Source organism: Aphis gossypii, chromosome 2 (genome assembly GCF_020184175.1).
Source record: "Aphis gossypii isolate Hap1 chromosome 2, ASM2018417v2, whole genome shotgun sequence".
Taxonomy (NCBI): Eukaryota; Metazoa; Arthropoda; class Insecta; order Hemiptera; family Aphididae; genus Aphis; species Aphis gossypii.
In genome coordinates this window covers 79,185,508-79,207,939 of record NC_065531.1, presented here as the reverse complement: position 1 = coordinate 79,207,939, position 22,432 = coordinate 79,185,508, and the positions used below count along the sequence as shown (strand labels likewise).

Here is a 22,432-nt window from a genome sequence, read left to right as displayed (position 1 = left end):
TCTTTTTTTTTTCTATGTACACCACAATGAAAAAATATATAGGTACGAAAAAAATATTTAAAAAACGGTCATTTTTTTTTTTTTTTTAAAGAAAATGTCCCCCTCTCTACAGTGACGTGGTGGCTGGCGGAAGGAGTAGACCGGTAGGGTTAGGTAATGCGTATATAGCACACAACGTTAATTAATGTACGACGACAACACTGCATATATACACAGTGTATATAATATAATACCTACTCCTGCTGTTCCTACTATGCGGCGGGTGAGAACAAAATGAAGATATGATTAATTGTCCGCGGGACCGAACACAAACTTCTTGATATGATGAAACCGTGCTCGCATTATATTGTTTTCCGGAGAAAAGGATTATTCTCAAAGGCACGCACGTTTTCGCGAGTCGGCGTTGATAGATCGTCGGGACGAGATAAATAACGCATGTCCTCGCGGAAGGACTAAAGAGAAAAAGACGTTTAGCAGTACCGTGTTCGCCCGGCCTACTACATATACATGTGTGCAATACGGCCAATTTTCATTTTTTAAACGTCCAACGTCTTCTTCTCAATCGATTTCATTATCTAACAAATGTACCTATAATTACCGGAGAAAAACATCAAATCACTTCATAGTACAAGTTCCTAATTTTATTTATTTTTTCATAAACAATAGGTACATTTTTGTTTTGGGCTCTTCATTAGCTGCGAGTGGCTAACGTTCTAGTAAAAAAAAATTCCGGGAACGGGATGAAAATGTCACTTAGAAACAGTAAGAGAATATGGCTTATATGCCTACTTATACGATATAAAACTGTTAAAGTTTTTGCAAAAATAGAGTTGCCGTGTCTTACCTATATGGCTATATATTTTCATAATAATAATATATATGCAAATTATGCGCACAGATGTGTTTGTCCGGTAAACGACATTTTCGTTATTTATATATATTAATATATTTAAGTGTATTACGCAGTTATAAGTATATATACTCACTGTTTTTGGTGAACGTGACGATTTTCAGCACTTTTCCGTAACGCGAAAATATCTGCAAAAATAAAAAACGCATTATTTTGTTGTTATTGTATTGTATAATGTCGGTGAACTGTATTATAATATGCTCGTCTATTAGTACCACACGTGCAACGTTCAGATAATGTAACAATAAATATGCATTCAAAGTTGTACAATTTTATTTAGTCTTCGCGTCGCTGATTCCTTCATATTCCAACTATCGTACTCTTAACGTTTTCGTTAAGGTGTAATATATTATGTTAATTATCGCGCCAACCTGTGTACCACATAACCACGGACAGCCGCAATTATGAGAATTAACAAAAAGACCGGTAAAACAGTTTTTTCCACCCCGACTACGCTTTATACAGCGGCGCTATATTATAATAAAATATAGTAATATTATAAGTAAATTATACAATAAATTAATTTATGTAGTTACCCACTACGCGCGTATAATATATTATTATATTATAATATAATAGGTATATATAGTAGTTTGTTTTTTTTTTTTTTGTACGGAATGTTTGTAATTTTCATTATTATAAGTTAAACGCCGAAAAAAGAATTACTCGCGAATGTGTTCGCAAACACTTTGCGCATTAGCTTTCTACTCGGGAAATGAAAAAGAAAAAATAAACACGTATTTTAACTATTATTTTATAAAATTCATTATCATTATTTATTTGTTTTTTTTTTTTTATTCCATTTAGACCTGATAATCCGTTGAATTCAAATGTATGCGTTATACGTGATTATATTTTAATATTACCGAAATGTTTTTACAAAGTTTTATGTTCTAATAATACACTGTGGAGTACAATAATATAGAAGTAAACTTTAGTTTTTATTCTCCGCGATTCAAAACTTTAAGATATTAGCAACAATATTACATATTATTGTTCCGGACATTTAAACATAACATTTTTCAACTTGCAGCTCAGACGTTATTTCGATATATCTACCTATACGTTTTTGTAACTGGAAACTTATTTAATATACACATAAACATATTATTCTTTTCCGGGTAAATGTAATTTGTTTACAGTACAGAATATACACTTCAGGCGTACATGCGCGTATTCAGCGAACGGTATTATACAAATAAAGTAGGTACAAATATATGTATATTGTATGTACAATATACGGAATGATCGATACGCATTCCGTAACATTTTTGATTTTCAATTTACCGGTATGAATATAAATTACCAATGTTTGAGGTAAAAGTAAAAACTCAACAACAACAGTAATAATAATCTTGTACAATAAAAACGAAATGCAACCACTATGACATGATTGTGCGGGTGTATACAAACCATAAAACACGATACTAATAATACATAGGTACTTATATATATTGTACAGTTCATCACGATGTACACAATACAAAAATATTAAACACAATAGTCTATATTTATTATAAATTTAAATTTATTTAAAAAAATCAAATAACCATTAAATATAGAGCCGAGAAAAAAGTTTCATCTAAAGAATAATAATAATAATAATAAACTAAACTAACCGACACTGTTCCTACTTTATGGTAATATTCCTGCTGCACCACACTAATCTACATTTTAACTAACTTTTGTTCAAACATTTACCGTATAAAACAATTTCCTAAAATTAATTTTCACCCTAAAAACTTATCAGAGACGCGTAAAAATTATTAATTATATTTTCTCAAAAAATCGAAAACTTATTAAATGTTCACATGAATATAACGATACCTATAGTCATACAGCGCCACGCGGTGAAAAATCGAAAATGCAAACGTTGGCGTTTTTAAGTTTTTTGGTTTGAGGGCTAAAAGTACTTCCGAAACAGCAGAGTATATAGACATTTTACAAAACCTTCTTAAAATAAAATCTTTAAATACCTTCTATAAACAAACGCCGTCCGATGTTTTTGATCAGCGGCAAAGCACTCGAATTTTATCCGAAAAATATGAAATCCAACGAACCCATTATAAGCTTCGTCAATATAATTTATGGGCGGCAAATCGCCAGAACAATCCAAAAACGATGATGGATCGTCATGACCGAAATAAGTCGTATACATTATTATCTATACCGGAGATTTCTACTCGTTTGAATAAAGTATAATAATATTGTAAATCGGGCATCATCCGCATTTTCCGAACTCATCCGCTCATCCATTTCCCTACGTCCGAATTTCTCTCGAGTTCGGGTCCAACTCGGGTACCGACAAACGGAAACTGCGAGAATACCCTCCTCCGACGTCTTTAATACCGGGTAGGGTGTTTTTCCGTGACGGGTGTATAAATATTAAACGATTTACAGACATTTTCCACGAATCGCATACAACATAGTATTATATACATAATTATTACGCGGTGGAGCCCCTCGCTGCATATCTACCTGAGTCGCCGATTTATATGTGTAACGCGGGTTAGGCGTACACGACGATGTGGCCTTTGAAACCGACGACACAAACACGTATATATATATGTAATTGTATTTCGCACTGAAATTAACATCGAGGGCCCGTTTAATACGAGCGGGGTCAATCTTCTGGCACTCGCAAAGCTGAGTGTACACGGGCATAGATATATATAATATACAGGTACCTAAGCGTAAGTGTATGTGGTCGGGGACTTGGGGTAATTCTAACGCTCTCGCGTATAAAGGGACTCTCTATCGCCCATGTGTATAGATATATCGTCGGATATATATATAACGACAACGTGCACGCCAGCTGCCGACCCGAACCATACCCGCACACCACGACGATACGATACGTACGTAGGTACTTACGAACGAGCTATAGGTATATGCTTTCGACGTATACACTAGCTCTCTCTCACCCCACGACTAAATAACGTTATACATATTATAATAATATTATACATAGAACATACCTACGGGGATACGCGTGTACACACACCAAATAAGTATATACATATATATATGCGAAGACGCGCATCCATTTGAAATTACTCATTACGTATTTAGTGAATAAAATATGGTCTCTGTTGAATCATACATAAGGAGCCGCGACTGTATATTATTATCGCGTGCGTATATGTTGTATATTATCTATACATTATGCACCGACGGATTACGAGCGTGTATCGGGATTCGAGGGGAGGTACGGGAGGTGCGGCATGACAACCGACCCTCACAATTAGCCCGGTCGCTGCGTTGTTAACAGCAGCAGTATAGGTACATGCAGGCCAATCATTACATACTACCTAGTACCTATCACTATACGGTTAAAACTATATTTCCGAGCAAAAAAAAAAAACAATATTTTTGAGGACCTGATTATACAAGTATATATAGGTACAACGGAGACACGTAGTCTTTATTTATGTATCAATGCAGGCACGAAATCGATTGAGTTTCCCGTTCGCTGCAGCCGGAAAACGAAACATTATACAATATGCTATAATAATATATAACATAATATACTAAAGTTTATTTTTCATTTGTATTCATAGCAAAATAGAAAATATTAAGTGATACAGAAACAAACGGAAATTATGCTGCGGTAATAAATAAATTAAATCGATGTGCTTTTTCCCTCTAAATCTAGATGAAATTCTAGAGTCGCAATTATCTGATATAAATCTCATATATTAAACGCGTCTACGTCTCTACGGTACAAAAGCACTATTATTATTATTAAAAGCTTAGTCATTAAATATGTGTGTACAGTGTGCGGGTATAGGCCATTGAACAGTTTTTATAATATATATATGAAGTATGAGTGTTTGCTTACTTATTTTATAGAGAAATATAAAGAAAAAATGCTTAAAGGTCACGCCGATTCATAATGTCTACTACGAGTATATTATGTACATTTAAATAAACCGTTGTGTTTATTGAAAAGTACTACTGAAAGAAAAACTTGCTGTTTTATGTACTTATATAGGGTGTTTAATCAGTAAGGAAACGTACATACACGGATGTTCCGGGTATGATACAAAACTTTTTGAACACTTGTTATATATGTTACCGACGTGATAACCTAACACGTTATATATTAATAAATTATATAGGCACCGTATAACACACTTAATACCGATGTTCAAAAATTGCGCAAGTTGGTTTTCATGATATAGGTACATACTTTTTTAATAGGACATTGGGTAAATATTGTTTTCGAATCTATACCACTTTGCTTACAACTAAATATTCAACTAGACTTAAATAAGTCTGAAAATCCTGTAAATACTACAATATAAATTTCACGTTTTCGTCGGCGAAGTGGTGAAAATTCGTTTAACATGATAAATTGGTTGAATTTGCTGCGCGTAAACATATACATATAATTATATAGGGAAATAAGGATGCGCTTCAATCTTCGTGGAATTTAAAAAATGTTTTCGATGTAGTAAAAATAAATTATTTTTTTTTGCAATATTCCTTACCAGTAACTACTTAAATTTACGAATAACAAACAACGGTGACGGACTATATTATACATAAGGATGATATTATGTATATTTGGGGTGCGGACGTGCATCGTTGATCGAAACCCACATACTGCTATGATATATACACGATATTATATTATATTTATACGCCACGCCGTGTACGAAGATGATACTCGGCGCTGGAGACGAGCAGCAATAGATTTCCGGTAAGTCTTATTTATTGTTTTCTTCTATTTTTATTTTTGCGAATCTAATTACGTTTTACAGTCCCCGAATGCCGATCGTTTCCGCGAGCGCCAAAGTTTTAATCTGCCAACTTTCATTCATCAATTATATACACTCCCTGCGAAAACGGCTTCGCGCTGCCTGACTGCCGCTTCTGTTTCCACCACCTCCCCGGACGTCACGGTCTCGGTCCCGCGATACCACCACCACTGCAGCACTTCTCCCGCCGTCTACGATTCCGGATATCCGTACGCCGCCGCCGCCACCGCCACCACGGGGCCCTTTGAGGTTATAACGCGGTATCGTAAACTAATCCATTACCGCGAGCGCGGATAATACCCCGCGGACGCCACCGGCGAAGACCTCGTCGAGGTATAAGCGCCGGAACGGTGTATATATTATAAACGTGCGATTTTTCCCGTCGAATACCGACGTGTTTTTTGGGAGGGGGTCGATGGCGGTGGTTGTATAGAGTGCGCGGGTATAATGTGGCGGGGTCCGATCGACCTTTTCGAGTACATAGAAATGCATCAAACGGTACGTGCCCAGTCGAAAAACAACTCCGTAGAGAACGCTAGACATAATATATGTATATACACGTGAGTACATTATTATTATCATCGACGATGTATACTGGACGGTGAGCGTCGGGTATCTGTGTACGCGCAGCGCCACGACGTAACTAAAATATTATTATTCACGAACGGGCGGGACGGAGCGGACTTTTCCGTACATAACTGCTAGATCCGTAAGATGTAACCTCGGTTCCGGTATAAATGTATACGTATAATAAGGTCCCGCCCGTTATTGCCAATGCGGCGCGCCCGTAAACCTAGTCGCTATACGTAATATTACATACCTACACATAAAATATACATTAATATCTACGATTGGTATGTACTACAGCCGCGTTGTACATAATATCATAATAAACAATAATGTATATGTATATAGGTAAACATTATAATATTTATAATGCACGACGGTTCGATTTTCGATCTCCTGCCAACCGCGGGAACGACGCTGACTATACGTCAGAGTGCCGAAGTTCATATGGATCGGTGAAAGGAGAGCGGCACAGCATCATTCCGGACTGTAATACTACATCTGGGTATAATAATAATAATAATAATAATAATAATAATAAATAATATTATATATTATACAAATATACATAAATGGTATAAATTTACCGCCTGCCAAGCATGGATGTCCGTTTTTATGCCCGCGATCCATTATACGGTCTCTACACGTCATCGCACTACGTACATATATATATTGTACACGGCACGGAGGATTTACTTTTATCATCACGTTTATAAACGAATACGTTATTTAAAAATCATTTCATTTCAACGCGAGCCGCGACGTATGTTATAATTGATATGTATGATCAAGTACCGTAAAATCGATGACAGATTATAACTGGAATATCGGGTCAGTGCCTACCTCAGTAGTCAGTGTGTGTAGTGTTGAGCCAATCATATATAAACGGACGTGACTGTAGAAAAAAAAGACTTAATTTGTATTCTACGGATAAATATAGGTGCGCGTATACCGCCGGAGCAGTTGCTAAATATTTTACTCGATTATTTTTGAGAGTCGCACTCGCGTTTAACGCGAGATTGAAAACGGGGACGCAGCATTTACGACTACGAGTGATTGCCATTATGTAACTACGTCGTACATTAATCAAGCGCGCCCGTAATAGGCGTACGTGCCACAGCCGTATCGCGCCGGGACAGGTCGCTCGTGGCATGACGGGCTAGGGAGAGGGTGGGAGGACACGATGAATTTAAGTAATATACGTGTATGATCGTTACTAATCATCGATGTAAATTTTTAATATCAAACAAGACGGATTAAAACCGAGCAATGCTTTTAAAATAATCACAAAAACCGTGTAAATGTACCTCCTATACATACACATTACACACACACACACACACACACACACACACACACACACACACACACACACACACACACACACACACACACACACACAAATAATAATTTTTTCGTTTTGGTGCAAACACGCACACGGATGTATAAATTCACGACGATGAGCGGATAACCACACACACGGAAATTATTTTTTTTTCGCCCGCAACGCGTACACATACACGACGATATCATTATTTAATGCGGTTTCGATGTGATAAATCATGTCGTCGTTGTTGTTTTTACAATATGATATATTATTATTATTATTATTATTTTGCGGACAGGGCACACGAAACGCCGGTACGTAACACCTGACGCACACGTTTGATTATGACGTGAAAAGAAAATTCAGTATTTAAAAAAAAAAATAAGTAAATAATGATAATACCGAAACGACGAATAAAACATTATGTATATATTATTACGTGTATACGTCATATATAGAGTGTTTTAATGCGATTAGATATTTTTATAGTCTCATCGGTAGGTACATTATAATAATATTATCGGCATCGAACGTACGTCGTATTTTCGACAGACAGAATTGATCGTTTGAGTATATATTTTTTTTCTAAGCGTGAGCACAGGCAGCAGCAGCCATAATATAGCGCAGAGTACAAAATTCTTTTGGTGGAAAAACGCGCAGTCTTCGTGTGTAGGTATATTATATGGATTTGTATTTCCTGTAAAAAAATAATAATAATAATACCGCTCTCGTATACTACATATAGCCAGCGGATTACCCAGAGCCAATATTGCTGATGTACTTTCCTCATCTCTCGACGGCGGAGACTTTGGGATTTCCCCCCTTTGTTCGCGCCACCATCCGTCCCTTCGATATTTTATTGAAATACGAAGATTGTTCGATGACATAAAGCGACTATATTATAACACACACGCACAGCATACACGCGATCGGTTAACGGAGTACACTTTTGTGAGAGATCATGATGACGTCCCACGAGGAAACGATGACGACGCGTCATAATGTTCGCTGCAGAAGACTTCATACACGCGCATATAATATTATAATAATATACAAAACCGACGTGATTTATGAGGCCAATTTGCAAAACGTTTAATTGGGTTTTTTTCGTCTTTTTCACTACACAGGTATACCACAAAAGGATTGTTAAAAAGTTTTTCCGAAAAAAAAACCGACCCCACAGTCGTTATTTTTATTAGCTGTTGTCGTTGTCGTACAAAAAACCGCGACCGCCTTCGCTAAATACGTTGTCGTATTAAATAAAAATATATAGATATATAAAGTCTAAGCGTTTCTATACAAAACGTACGTAAAGTCTTAATTAAATTTTTGCTTTGTACACGGTAATAGAGTATATTTTAATTCGATTTCATTCGAAATTTTTTGTTTGTCGAAAACCACAAATATATAATTGTGCGTACCTATAAGTTTTTTCTTTCCTTTCCACGTGGTGGTGCTCTCGAAACTCTATTATAAATGTTTTATGAAAAAACTTTTCAATTTTACTGACAATATTTACTTAAATTATGACAAAAACCATTCATTAAAAAACGAGCATTACTACGCTTTAACCCAATTATTTTAAAATTTAATAATAACGAGTTTCCACTGCAGAGTATAACTTCTCTTTATAGGATCCGAAGGAAGAAAAAATATATAAACGAGAGCAATTTGTTTTTAATTTTCATGGAATTATCAGTATCAGATTTAAGTGCATAATCTTTTCAAGTAAAATTAATTGCTCTACTTTTTAACGGATAATAATTGCACAATTAATACAAAATCGATAGTACAAGTATGCAACAATAATATTATTGGCAGTACCTTCGCGAAAAGTAAATAAAAAATATATTACAATATTTTATTGAGTTCAATTTTAGTATTTTAAAATTGTGGTTAATCGAGAATAGCAGGTTATTGGTTTTGCTAGGTACCAGCATTTTTTTACAGCAACTTACTTTTTTGAAAAAAATGTATGGTAGATAGGTTTATCCTATACATAGGATTTTATTCAACATAAAATATGTAATAAACATATGTGTTACAGACAACGAGCCTAAACCAAAACAGAGAAATCAAATAATTATTATACAGAACTTTGAATTTAATGAGCGATAAAATGCATTTAAAATGTAGAAATACTTGTGTGTTTGACATATAATATTCCAAAACTCGTGTATTGTGTAGTCGTATAGGTAACTACACAATTTGAAAATAAACAAAATATTAAACAACTAAAACGGAACTATTAAAATATTTTAAATTGAGTTCTTATAAAAAATTATAAGTTTATTTAATTTACAAAAAAAAAATCGACCATAAGCACAACGCAATTACAACCACAAGCATATTTTTTCTATTGATATTTAACATTTTATAACAAGGTATTTGGAAATCATAAATGTATATTAAATGGAAGATACATTCATAAGAATAGATAACAAAAAATACAAAATAGTACATTAAGGTCATCTTTAATTATATTGTATTATAAGGTACGTCCCCGAGTCTTATATAAATATGATAATTCCTTAAATTAAAAATTAAAGTTTTAAAATTAACTACTTTATTACAACAGTAATAAACGATTTAAACTTTGTTCAGCAAGAAATAGCAATACAAATTCATAACCCTCACAATTACGCGACATACATAATTTGTAGCAATATATTAAAAAACAAAAAAAAAAAAAACAAAACGATTTCTTAATTATCTACTGTAAAACAGAAAGTACTTAGTTATATGTACCTACTGCGCATTACATAATGTATATATATATATATATATATACTAATAAACAATATGCTAACCAAATAACTTTTTTGCTATTCATACGACATCATGTGTATGAATACATATATGTATATATTATAGTGGAAATATATTCGGCAACTTTTTTTTTTTTTCATTATTTTCAAAGCAATTTAATGATTAAATATTTACCCGCACGCGTTTACCATAAAACTTAGTTTAAGCCACCACGTTCACCCCCCCCCCCCCCGGCACAAACGCTTCGGTGTCGGTAGTAGGGGCGGCTGTCGGTAGTTGGAGAGGGGGGCATCAAGTGGTTTTGTATGGGAACATAATTGCGTATTATATATACCCATATATACTTATACATGTATACAGTATATGCGTATTATATAACGCGCGCAAGTCGGGTGAAGGGATCCCAGTACAGCAACTACCTACACACGATGTGCCGCGCTCAAACACGTGTCAACACACTCGACACAATAATCATCTCAAAAGTAAAAGTCGAGGAAATAATATAATAATAACGGCAACGAAGGCGGCGGCGGCGGCGGCGACGATCTTGACAACCAAATTCCTTGACGAACGAGGTATTATAATCGCGTCATTCGCGCAAACGAATCGAAAACATAATATTATTATATTATGTACACAATATACATGGTATGCGGCCTATATAATATAATAATATATTAAACGTAAACATCGTCGCGAACGCCGATATATGCGACGAAGACGAGACGCCACTCCATGTATATAAGTATATGCATACTTGCTACTCGACTTTATGTATACCTACGTGTGTGTGTGTAATGTTCCTAACGCGCTCAAGCGTTATTGTGGGTGGTACACAAGACACCGTGTTTTTTTTTAATTTCAACTCGTTTAATATTCATTTAAAAAGCCCAAGGCAAGCCGAATTTGTTGTTTTAGTTTAATAATTTACAACGTAATATGCACGAGTGTGTATAATATACATGCTGGGCGATTCACCAAGCTCACTCACAATATTTCCTTTAATTATGCATTTACTCAGATCCTGATTTTTGGAATTCTTTAGTACACTTAAACACACCTTAACTTTGTTTTTCAAATGACCTCCCTTAGCTTTTAAATTTTAACTGCTGGGTAATCAAAGAGTTTTGAGAATGTACATACGAATTTAAATGAGTGCTCTTGGAATTATTAAATTTTATATAATAAGGATAATAGTATTACAAGATAAAGTATGGCTTTATGATACTATATCTATAATATATGAAGCTACAATACTAAATAATAAATAATATAAGTACATTTTACATGTTATGAAACACCAATGTTATTTTCCTTAGTAGATAGGTAGGTACACAAAGTTAAACATCTGGAAAAGTAATACTAGTTTGAATTTAAATTTAAATGCATCAAAATTTTCAAAAAAATCATGGGTTTAAAAATGTATAGAGGAAAAAAGCAGTTCTCATTTGAAAAAAATAATTTGTATTGCCGCTGAACACTCTTAAATGCAGTATAGAAAATTCTTAAGAATATAGAAAGTGGTCTCAAGTACCTACATACAGCATACATAATATACACACAATTAAAAGTTCCTAAAATAGGAATTCGAATAAATACATTAGTAAACGATTAAAGGCGGGTTGAAGTCTGTATGCTTACAAAATCACCCTATTACTATAAAGAACAAATATAATATAATAATATATAGTTTAATCGCATCTCTCCTCGCTTTTATTTTAAACAATTTTCACAAAACACATTCACTCACAACCAAATTTAGGAAATGTAATTTTACAACAACAATTTATTGTTTTATGATTATTCGAAACTTACAAAAAAATAATTTAGAAAATCGTATAATAAAAAAAAACAAATAACTAAAAACTATATTGTACTTATTTACGAGTATTATACAATCACACACAATATGATAACAAGAAAGCGATTGGTATTTTTATATTAATAATTTGTTTTTTGTTTTGTAAAACGTCGACCTCGACCGTTGCCCTCTCCTCGGTTTTGGAAATGATTTGGTAGTATACTTGTATCGTTTTTGAGCAACAAAAATATTTAACAGTCGTACGACGTAGAGATAATAAAATAAAACACCGAATAATTCATATTACATTATAATGTTGTGTACCGCGATGTACGTAAGCATACCTATATTTATGTTATTATATCGTACGATTATTATTGTATGTTATTACTCATTATAGAAGTGCAGCCGCGGCGGCGTCGGCGATTGAAGGTCGAAAATAATACCAAAAAAAAAAAAAATAATAATAATAATAATGAGACGGCGTACATAAATATATTATATACGAGTATTAGCCGGGTATATATGTGAGTGAGTGCGGCGGAGGGTTAATGACGACGATGTTTTATAATAATATACGGTTTTCGGGGCGACGATGCCGTCGTCGAAGGGTGGTAAAATCATTGGCGGTGGCAGTGGAGGTATATATTGTATATATATAGTGGCGTGGAGGCGATGCGAGTGAAATCTTGACACTAAATGAATATTAATAATGCCTTGTGGGAAACGCGAGCCCCGTACGAGCGGCGGCGGCGACGGATTAATGGTCGTTTTCCAAACACAACGGTCCATATATATATATATATATACATTTATAATATATATATATGTATATATATGCGCGGGCTATATACACTTATATATACACTGCAGCGTCTCTTTTGTCGGCGGCGCCGTCCTCGTTTTCAAAACACGGAATCCGGTTTTAATTAATATTCGTTTTATACGGCCCACGGATTTTTGCGTTAAAACCACCACCACCGCCACAACATCATCCCCACCCGTTCTCGGGACGACCCAAAGTATAAAGGATTAACCGACACCTTTGTGCGAGCGTGTGCACATCAAACTTAATTTTTCACACGTCATATATATATATTATATATACATAGTAAATTTAAATATTTTTACGCGTATAATACGCACGACGGCGGGGGCGGAGAACTTTTTTGAACGGACGGAGAGTATTGAGTAAGCGGAGGGAAAGGTGACGACTTTTACTTCGATTGTGTACAATATAATAATATGATATATAATGACGTGCACTGCGCTGCACATATTATTATAATTTATGTTATATTATATTATTGCGGCTAATACTGCGCACGCGTAAGCCGTCGTCCGATGATAATATAGAAGAGAGGTCATTTCCGCCACTACCCCTCCGCACAAGCGACCGTTCGACCGGACACTGTAGTTTCACCCTTTCGGACATTCGGGCGGTGGTTGTGATTTTAAAGGGGAAATAGGGGGGGGGTAGGGTGATAATCGCTGACCGAGGGGTCGTATGCTGATCCGTCAATGTTCGATAACTGGTGCGAGATACGCACATTTGACGTTTCGGGATCCCGTCGGAAAATTTAATTCCATTATAATATTATTCTGGATGGCACATAACTGATTTAGTGTACGCCAACTACGATTCCATTTCGTTGAAAATATTACCATCAATACAGCAGCAGTCATTAACCGGGCTTATAATCGTGTATGTACCTATACGTATATGGTATATGCAATGCGTACTCGGCAGAGATTTCGAATGCTTTAATTATAATTATGATCGGCAATTTTCCTTCATAAACGACGCGTTCGTGGTCGTTGATTAATCGGGTAAATTAAAAACGTTGTCGCACACACAACTGCATTGTATTAAATCAACAAATTATAATATACGAAATGGCGATAAAAAGTACGATTTATTTATATATTTAATTACGCGTCATACGTCGCGCGTGGAAGCACATAATAATAAAAATAATATAGGAGCTTTAGTAGTAAATGGTTTTTTATTTTTATTAAAATAAAAGTCTATCGTACCGTAAAATAAACTAAATATTTTATACACATACGCTGCGAATGATATATACAAGAATGACTGGTCGTTAAATTATAATTATATTATATTTGTTTGTTTTTAGTGCTCAAGCCTAAGCTATATATTAAACGTACGTGGCGAATATAATAAAGTATATTATTATGAATATCTATAGGCAGGTTATAATAAGGTAGGTAACAAATAAATCAGTGGTAGGTACAAGAAAGCAGTACTGGAAGGTGTTATGGAGACTTATGCGTATGTGCAGGACTTGTTCCATTTATACTTCTACAAGAACGCTAAAACATTCGAAATGGAAGCGAATTTCGGTGCACGAACATATATTGGTATACTAAATGTATATATATACATGTATAAGTGTAATCGCTGCAAACGAATCGGGTTCAGTCATGCATTTGTTTTCGTTGATAAGTTTCATAAGTCGCTTTTCGTATTTTCAAAACACATTGTGTTTGGTGTGCAATCGTTTCAGAGTTGAATAACAATAATTTGTATGGTTATGGTATAGGTTTAACAGAATTCATTCGGTTATGTCATTTAGTCATTGATAAAAAAAATATTCGCCACCGCCGCCAGCGACCCGTTACACCGTACTAAATATACATTAGCACAGCAGTAGTGTATAAAAACCATTTTTGAAGGGGTTTGCGTTCGAGTAAAAATACGCCAACGACAATAATATTATACCCAATCAATATGATGTGTGAGGGCGTTTAAAAAAAGCGAAATTGATATTGTTGTAATAATACATGGAAAATATTTTTTTCTCATTTTTCTCGTCGTCAAATCGCACAATTTATCATCGCTAAATAATAATAAAAATAAAAAAAAGTAATTGAAAGTATACCTATATCATACAACGATACGATTCACTGCAATTACACGCACGAGCACAAAAAAAATGTGTTGTGCAGTTTAAAATCCATTTATAGATGAACTTTAACGGCGTGTAATATAAATGATATGAAACTGTAAATTAAAAACGTCTGGTTTAATAGAAATATTTGTACCATAATGCGAATTTAGCGACTAATTAGATATATTAGGTACATACGCGTGTGCACAAAAGCAGGGCGAATGATTATACGTTATTTGGAATACGCGTGTATATAATAATATATACAAATATCGCCCCCGGAGTTAAAGACATTAGTTTTCAATTTCTCCTGCACGCGGCGATCACTACCCCTCTGTGTGTGCGGATGTACTGCGGAGAGGGAAACAACAAATCTCCACCCCTCCGCGGCGTGTTTACACCCGTCGCGTCATCCCCCTCCACCCGTGGCGCACCCGTCACGAGCAAATCGGACGGCGACGGTATACATTTATATATATATATAGACTAAATTATTAAATTATCAGATTTATCGATTACCGCCGCGACCCGACCCTGTATAAGAGGAGATTCTGCGTCGATGTTCGGCTATACGCTATTCATGAGAAGTTGTACGCATTCCGGATCAGTTGATTGGATGTTCTCCGCGCGAGCTATTCTGCAGCCCCACTCCGCTCACTCACGCATACACAGCACGCTATATTACCTTCCGCGAGGCTCTTTTTAAATTATTAAACAACAACGACGACGGGGGGGGGGGAATACGCGCCGCACGGTAAGTCTGTTATTTTCCGTTTGTATATAATATAATATAGTCGGTCATCTCGGGGGCCTAACACAAATAACAATAATAATAACGATTTTCACACAGCGGATAGAAAATAGTGAGCGATACAAATTACGCGAGGGGCAGGGAATGGAAGACACACACAAAGACATAAAAACGTAAAGGGTGACGTGCACACAAACAGCTAAACAGAGAGAGAATTCCGCACACTCAATAACTAATGACACCGTAAAAATCTTAATTTAAATAACTTAATCACAGAGCGCGAATTTTCCCAAAGGACGGGATTTACTGCAATATTTAAATGATCGTCTAAATTAATGTAATAACGGAGATCCCACTTTTTAAATTAAAGTCGTATAAATATTACATCAAATAATCCAAGGAGAAATTTTCAGTTGAATATTTCAACGTTTTCCTCCGTCGACGATCATCATGTAATAACGATTAAGACGTACTAAACGAAAATATATTAATAATAATACAATCCATTAAAAACTTATAACTATACCGACGTTTCTCGTACTAGAAGAGATTTATATGACCGAGCCAGTTAAAAAAGAAATGTTGTCTAAACACCAATAAAATGGGGTCGGTATGGTATGTAATAAATAAGGATGTTAACTGTTTTTTGTATACATATCGTTAAGACTGCAATTATTGTAATCGCCTATTGTTTATTTATTTGCTCACAGATACAGCGCGGAGCTGTGATAAGTGTATTATTATAGTGTCGTAGCTGTCAACATAACACACCGAAAGCAAATAACTAATATATACTAATCGCGTAGTAATAACGAGGGGTAATCGAGTGTAACGGACAAACAATGCGTGCACCGATGTTCGGCAGTATAAAGGTATAATAGCCGGTAGTAGAAGTAATAGAGAAGGATGAGGAGGAGGAGGTGGTCGGGCGATAAGTCAACAGAGAAAGTTTCAACAAAGAATATACAAGCAGAAGGGATTTAAAAATGAGTGTTTTTCTCAGATGTCGATGACAACGTCGATAAATACAATTATTATTAATAAAAAAAATATATTTAAAGAGGGGCGGTTGCGAGAAGACGATTCGACTAAAACGATAAGCTGCAATACATGTGTATACATGATATATTAGTAGACAAACATAGGGTTTTTTCATCCTATTCTCCTTCAAAACACGAATTCGTATTCAAATGTGCCAAGACAGACGACGTTGACGGGAGAACGACCCGAATAAAGGACACACGAAGACGACATGAGCCCGGTCAGCTGAACATCCGGTCCGTAATAATATAACGCGGGTATGACACGATCAATCCTTCCTCTCAATTCAAAACTGACGAAATAAATCCTCGGACAAGAGACCCACTAAATACACGTATAATACGTGTAGATATATACATCTCGCTTGGAATAATATTATAATGATAAAAAAATAAGTTCAACAAGTATGTAGCGCATAATATAATGGTTGTCGATCCAACTATTCCTGCAACTACAATGTACATATACATTGGAAACTTATTTTCAATGCCCCAATATATTATTTAGGTTTGCGAGAGGCAATATTTTTTCTTCATATAACATCACCTATATTAAAAGCACGAAAACCAGAGAAGCATCACCGTTTCTTTTTTCGTTCGCCATTTAAACACATTAAATCGTTAAGTACCAACGAGTATATGTTTAGATACTAACAATATAAGTATTGTTATAACGTCACATACTCACATATAATATTATAGTTTTAACGTACGATACCATAACCTAAAATAATATAATGTTAATAATAATTAATGTTATTATTTTAATTAACAGTATTTTACGTTAGGAATATAATATATATATGAAGATGATAAAATCAAAATTATATCGTCGAGTGCTTGTATTATATCGGAAGGCAAAATATAATGACGATAAATGACGAACAACTAAGTATGTATTATACGCTTTATATTGAGACCGTAAACAACAAGTTATCTACGAAGTTTAACGAAGACTTTTTTGAATTGAAGGAGACGCGCAAGCGAAAGGTGGAGCGTGAAGGCGTAAGTTATCTTTATACTATATTTGTTTTCAAGTTAACTTCCAAACGCGCATGGGTTAAGTTCTTTCTTTAGCGTTTTATTTTTACACACGAGCGATTTTTTGCTATAGAAAAACTCGTATATTTACGTTATAATATTCCTAATCAATTTCATATGTATAATAAGTTGTCTACGTATAATCCGTAGTAACGTGGTCTTCATTCGGCTGCGCGATACCGATGATATACGATAGATTTAATTATACACTAGTGTACCACTGAATATTATCCCCTATTTGTGCGATGGACTTGAGCGGGTCCACATTCACATTATAGCGAATTGCGATTTATTGGCGTCGAGTAAAGGCAACGCGCGAACAATAATTACCATAATATAATAATCCTCGGAAGTCCTCGGAACGTAGAAAAAATTGATAATATATATAATATAGGTATATATACATAAAAGATAACTCCCGGAAGGCCGAGGAGACAATAATTATAATAAACGATTTACGTGCAAGTATATATATATATATATATATTTAAATACTTCTAGGTACGATGTACGCGTGCTGGTGCAGAACGTCGTGACGGGGGAAGGGAACGTCGTCGTCGTTTCTAGAGAATTGAAACGCCACGAAACGGCCGCCGCCGTTTAATTGTTGATTTACATACGGAATTATGTGCGAGACTGCTGCGGAGAAGGACTCGCTGCTTGTGCGTGTCGTGTATATATATACGCCAGCACGACGCGGACGGTCTGTTGACGGCGACGAGGACTGCGGTGCCGGGTGTTCCGCGAGGAGGGGGCGAGGTGTATCAAAAGTTTTAAGAGCTCGGGCGGCAAATACTTTTAAAAAGAGAACTCGGGCGTGTGTATACATATACTATATACACAAAGCAATAACTGGAGTGTAACCGAAACCGTCGAGCCGGTTAATAGCGGGGGCCGAGAGGGGCGTTCGGGGAGGTTAAACTTAATCCTATTTGTGCCGAGGTTAAGAGCGGTATAATATCGCGTACACAAACACACACGACCGCGTTTATATACGGTATACGAACGACCCCGCCAACGCTGCCACCACACCTCAACGTGAGCAGTATCCTCTTATACCCAGATCGTTGTTTTTCGAGAAAACACCATGGGGTGGTATCTTCTACCGCGCTCGTCGCTAAATTTATTAACTCGTTCGCCTCGGCCGTCGTTCGTGATGCATCGCGACCGACCGTGTGTGTTTGTGTATATAGAACATTTATCTCACCTATGCGCACGTGCGGTCGTTCGTCGTACGCACACATACGCGTACGTGTGTATAGCAGTCTCTATACCAAATTTATATACGTACATGCGCGTATTGTATAAAGGGATAATCTCTAAAACCCCCAAAGCACATATACACACAAGCGCTCCCAACTTTCTCCCCCTCACGAGCGATGCTTAACCACGATTTTCGTCCCAGCCCGGTGGTGACCCGACCTGCACAGGGAGAGACTTGGCGCTAATTTGATATACGATTATAATGCACACATACACACACACACACACACACACACACCTATAATAATATATACGCTTATGTACATAAATTATTATGTAATGTTATCGAAATACGCGGAAATAGCTCTCCTTCTCCGCACGGCTCATCCGCAATATATATAGTGACGTGCTCGACGTGTAATATTGTCCGCGGGCTTATTATTATTATTATTATTACGATGACAACGACATAACGGGTGAGACTATGTACGACGGGGTGCAGCAGAGGTGGCATAGGTATGCGCGCGCGGAGATTTCCTATTTCTAAACATTTCTGAAAAGAATTTTCCCGTCTTCCGCTCGACGGGGCGTATTATTATCGTAAAAAAAAAATACTTTTTCTCTTAAATATATTTTTCCTTTACAACGCGTATATAATATATAGGTAGGTAGGTGTACGCTTATCCATCCACCCCACTTACCCACCTTTCCACATATCCACTTTTTCCTCATGAAAAATATTTCAATGCGATATTATGTGCTTGTTCATTATCATACGAAGGTATATATATAACCACCGGTGTGTCGGCGTATGTATGGAATTTTTTATTATAAAGTACCATTCACTCTGAAAAATCATACGGTTTATAATATAATTGTAATATTTTTTATACAATAAAGGTATTTACGTGTGGTAAGGATAATACGGAATAAAGTAAATAAAGTAAATCGTTACGTTTCGGATTAAATTCTCCATATTAGAAATGCTCTACGGCGTTATATTATAATACAGAAATGTGTGTACAGTTCATATAGGAGACGCTTTAATTATATTGACTTGACGAAAATATAATAGCGTTTAAAAGTTTCTAGCTTTATGTAGAACACAAATTATAACATCTGACTACGTATATGTTTACCTGTGAATTTACAGAGCGAAGCCTGTACAACAATAATTTTACGACAATAATACGAATGAATAATATGACGCATCGATTTAGATTTGGAAGTGTAAATATTTTTAACAGAATCGAAACGATTTCGTGGTACAGCAAATATATACGTAAAACCGCAAATCTTTAATTTTTTTTTATAATGTAATTGACTTCAAAATATATATATTAAAAAATGCATTTAAAAACGTCAATATACTTTCGATTAGATAAGTATTTTAAATAATCAAATAATAATAACCTTTATAACAATCAACTCGATTTATCATAATACGGGTTCGAAAACAATTTTAACAACGAGTAAAAAAAAATTTAACAATGGATAATTAGATTGGAAACGAGTGCACGGGTGTGCGTTATCTATTAACTGTAGACATTTTTGAATATTAAAAGCTGCTTAATAAAAATAAATATCATAACTGTATATAAAAGTACACACAAATAATGAAATATGGTAATAATTCACGGAAGCGGCTGCAGGGGAACGATCATCGCAGTCGCGTCAGCTATCGAAACGAATCAATGAAGTGTCAAAAACAGTATGTAGATATATAAATATAATATAATGAAAAATGCACTCGTGGCCATCATCGAGGGCCCGATAGCACTTATTTAAACGTGCGCATAATATTAAATGTATGAAATAATATAACATTTCGACGTAAATAATACAAATTTTTGGACGTAACTAATAATGCATAGATCGTACGTTTATGCATAATAAAACCACCACCGCGGGTGGTTCGAATTTCGTGTTTCGAAATTGATGGGGATTATAATATATCAAGGAATAATACATATATGTACATCAAAGTTAGTACTTTATACGGCATAATATAATTGGTTTTGAGCATTTAATGCCGATATTCTTTTTTAAATTCAGTGTTTTTGTGTTTTGAACGACGTTGATTTTAATACAAATTTTAATTAAATTGTTCTTGTCAAGAGCACTTGAACATGAATACGAGTTCCGATTAGGTACTCGCTTAAATGCAATTGTGCACGCAATCCGGTATAATAATTATAAAATTACCTAAAATCAACGACGCGAATTATTAGAATACAATAAAAAATGTATTTAAGTGTATTTATAATGCATATGCGGTATGACGAGCGAAATAATAACGTCAAGGTATGTTCCCGAAAACTTTTCACTGTGTCAAGTTTCCTTCACCCAGATCGCCCACCGGACAATTTACGTCCATTTAAATATTGTTACGTATTAAATATGGAGTGTTTGCTATCTCTATAATGTATAATATAATATACTCTCGAAAATTGTTCGGATCGAAATACAAAGCCGGAATCCGATGATCGAAACGATTATATATAGTGCGTCCAGTTGCTGTATACACTAGCCAATAACGCACCTTCATCACACCTTCATATAATATAATATGTAATATAATATACTTGTACAACATAATATGCATTATATGCTACTTGCACTTATACACGTTGCAGTTGCAGTTATGCAGTTACCCACGAGGGCGGTTACTTGTAAAGGGGGACAAAACGACATAATAGACTGATAGTTATATATATATACTAGAAATTCATCGAGAGATGAGCTATCTTCAATTTACACATATACATGTGTGTGAGTGTTAATGTACACGCGGCATCGCTGAATTCCCGTGAATATGTAAAAGTCGAAACTCGAAATGAGATCAAAAGAATTTATTCAAATTTTAATTACGTAGGTACACTTTAGTGTAAAATAAATACTTCGTATTTTAATTGGTAATAAAAGCGTCGACTGCTAACGTTCTATGTCCGCGCCAATCGATAAGAAAAAAAAAGAAAGAAGGAATACAAAAGCTGGATGGACTCACTGCGATTCGTATTTGATATTTTTTTTGCGGATCACACAGCTAGGGTAGTTTTTTCTCGAAAGCGAAACTATTAAGAAAATTGAAAAAAAACCGACCTGTTCGACGACTGTTATAAAAGACTGTCGAAAGACGACGCGGCGCGGGTGGAAACTTTTGGAGCTCTTTCACCGAGCAGCACCAAGAAACGGTATTCACGCGGGAATAAAAATAAAAATCGAGAAAAAATACGATTATCGTATAAAAACATATTTTCCATCGTCGCTTGGGATCCAAAAACAAGACTATCTACTAAGCTATACCCGGGCGAGTGAAAAATGTGTATATTTTTAAAACTAAATTGT

The 22,432-nt window shown here is 35.3% G+C and overlaps 1 protein-coding gene across 9 annotated transcripts in view; it reads right to left on the bottom strand.

Annotated features, from left to right (window-relative positions):
* The window catches only part of LOC114123581 (polypyrimidine tract-binding protein 2), a 154,938-nt gene that overhangs the window by 10,077 nt on the left and 122,429 nt on the right, over window positions 1-22,432 (bottom strand). For all 9 annotated transcript variants that reach the window (XM_050200816.1, XM_050200820.1, XM_050200822.1 and 6 more), the window contains one exon: window positions 987-1,038. In XM_050200816.1, coding sequence (XP_050056773.1) covers window positions 987-1,038 — 52 coding nt within the window. The remainder of the gene's footprint in view (window positions 1-986; window positions 1,039-22,432) is intronic.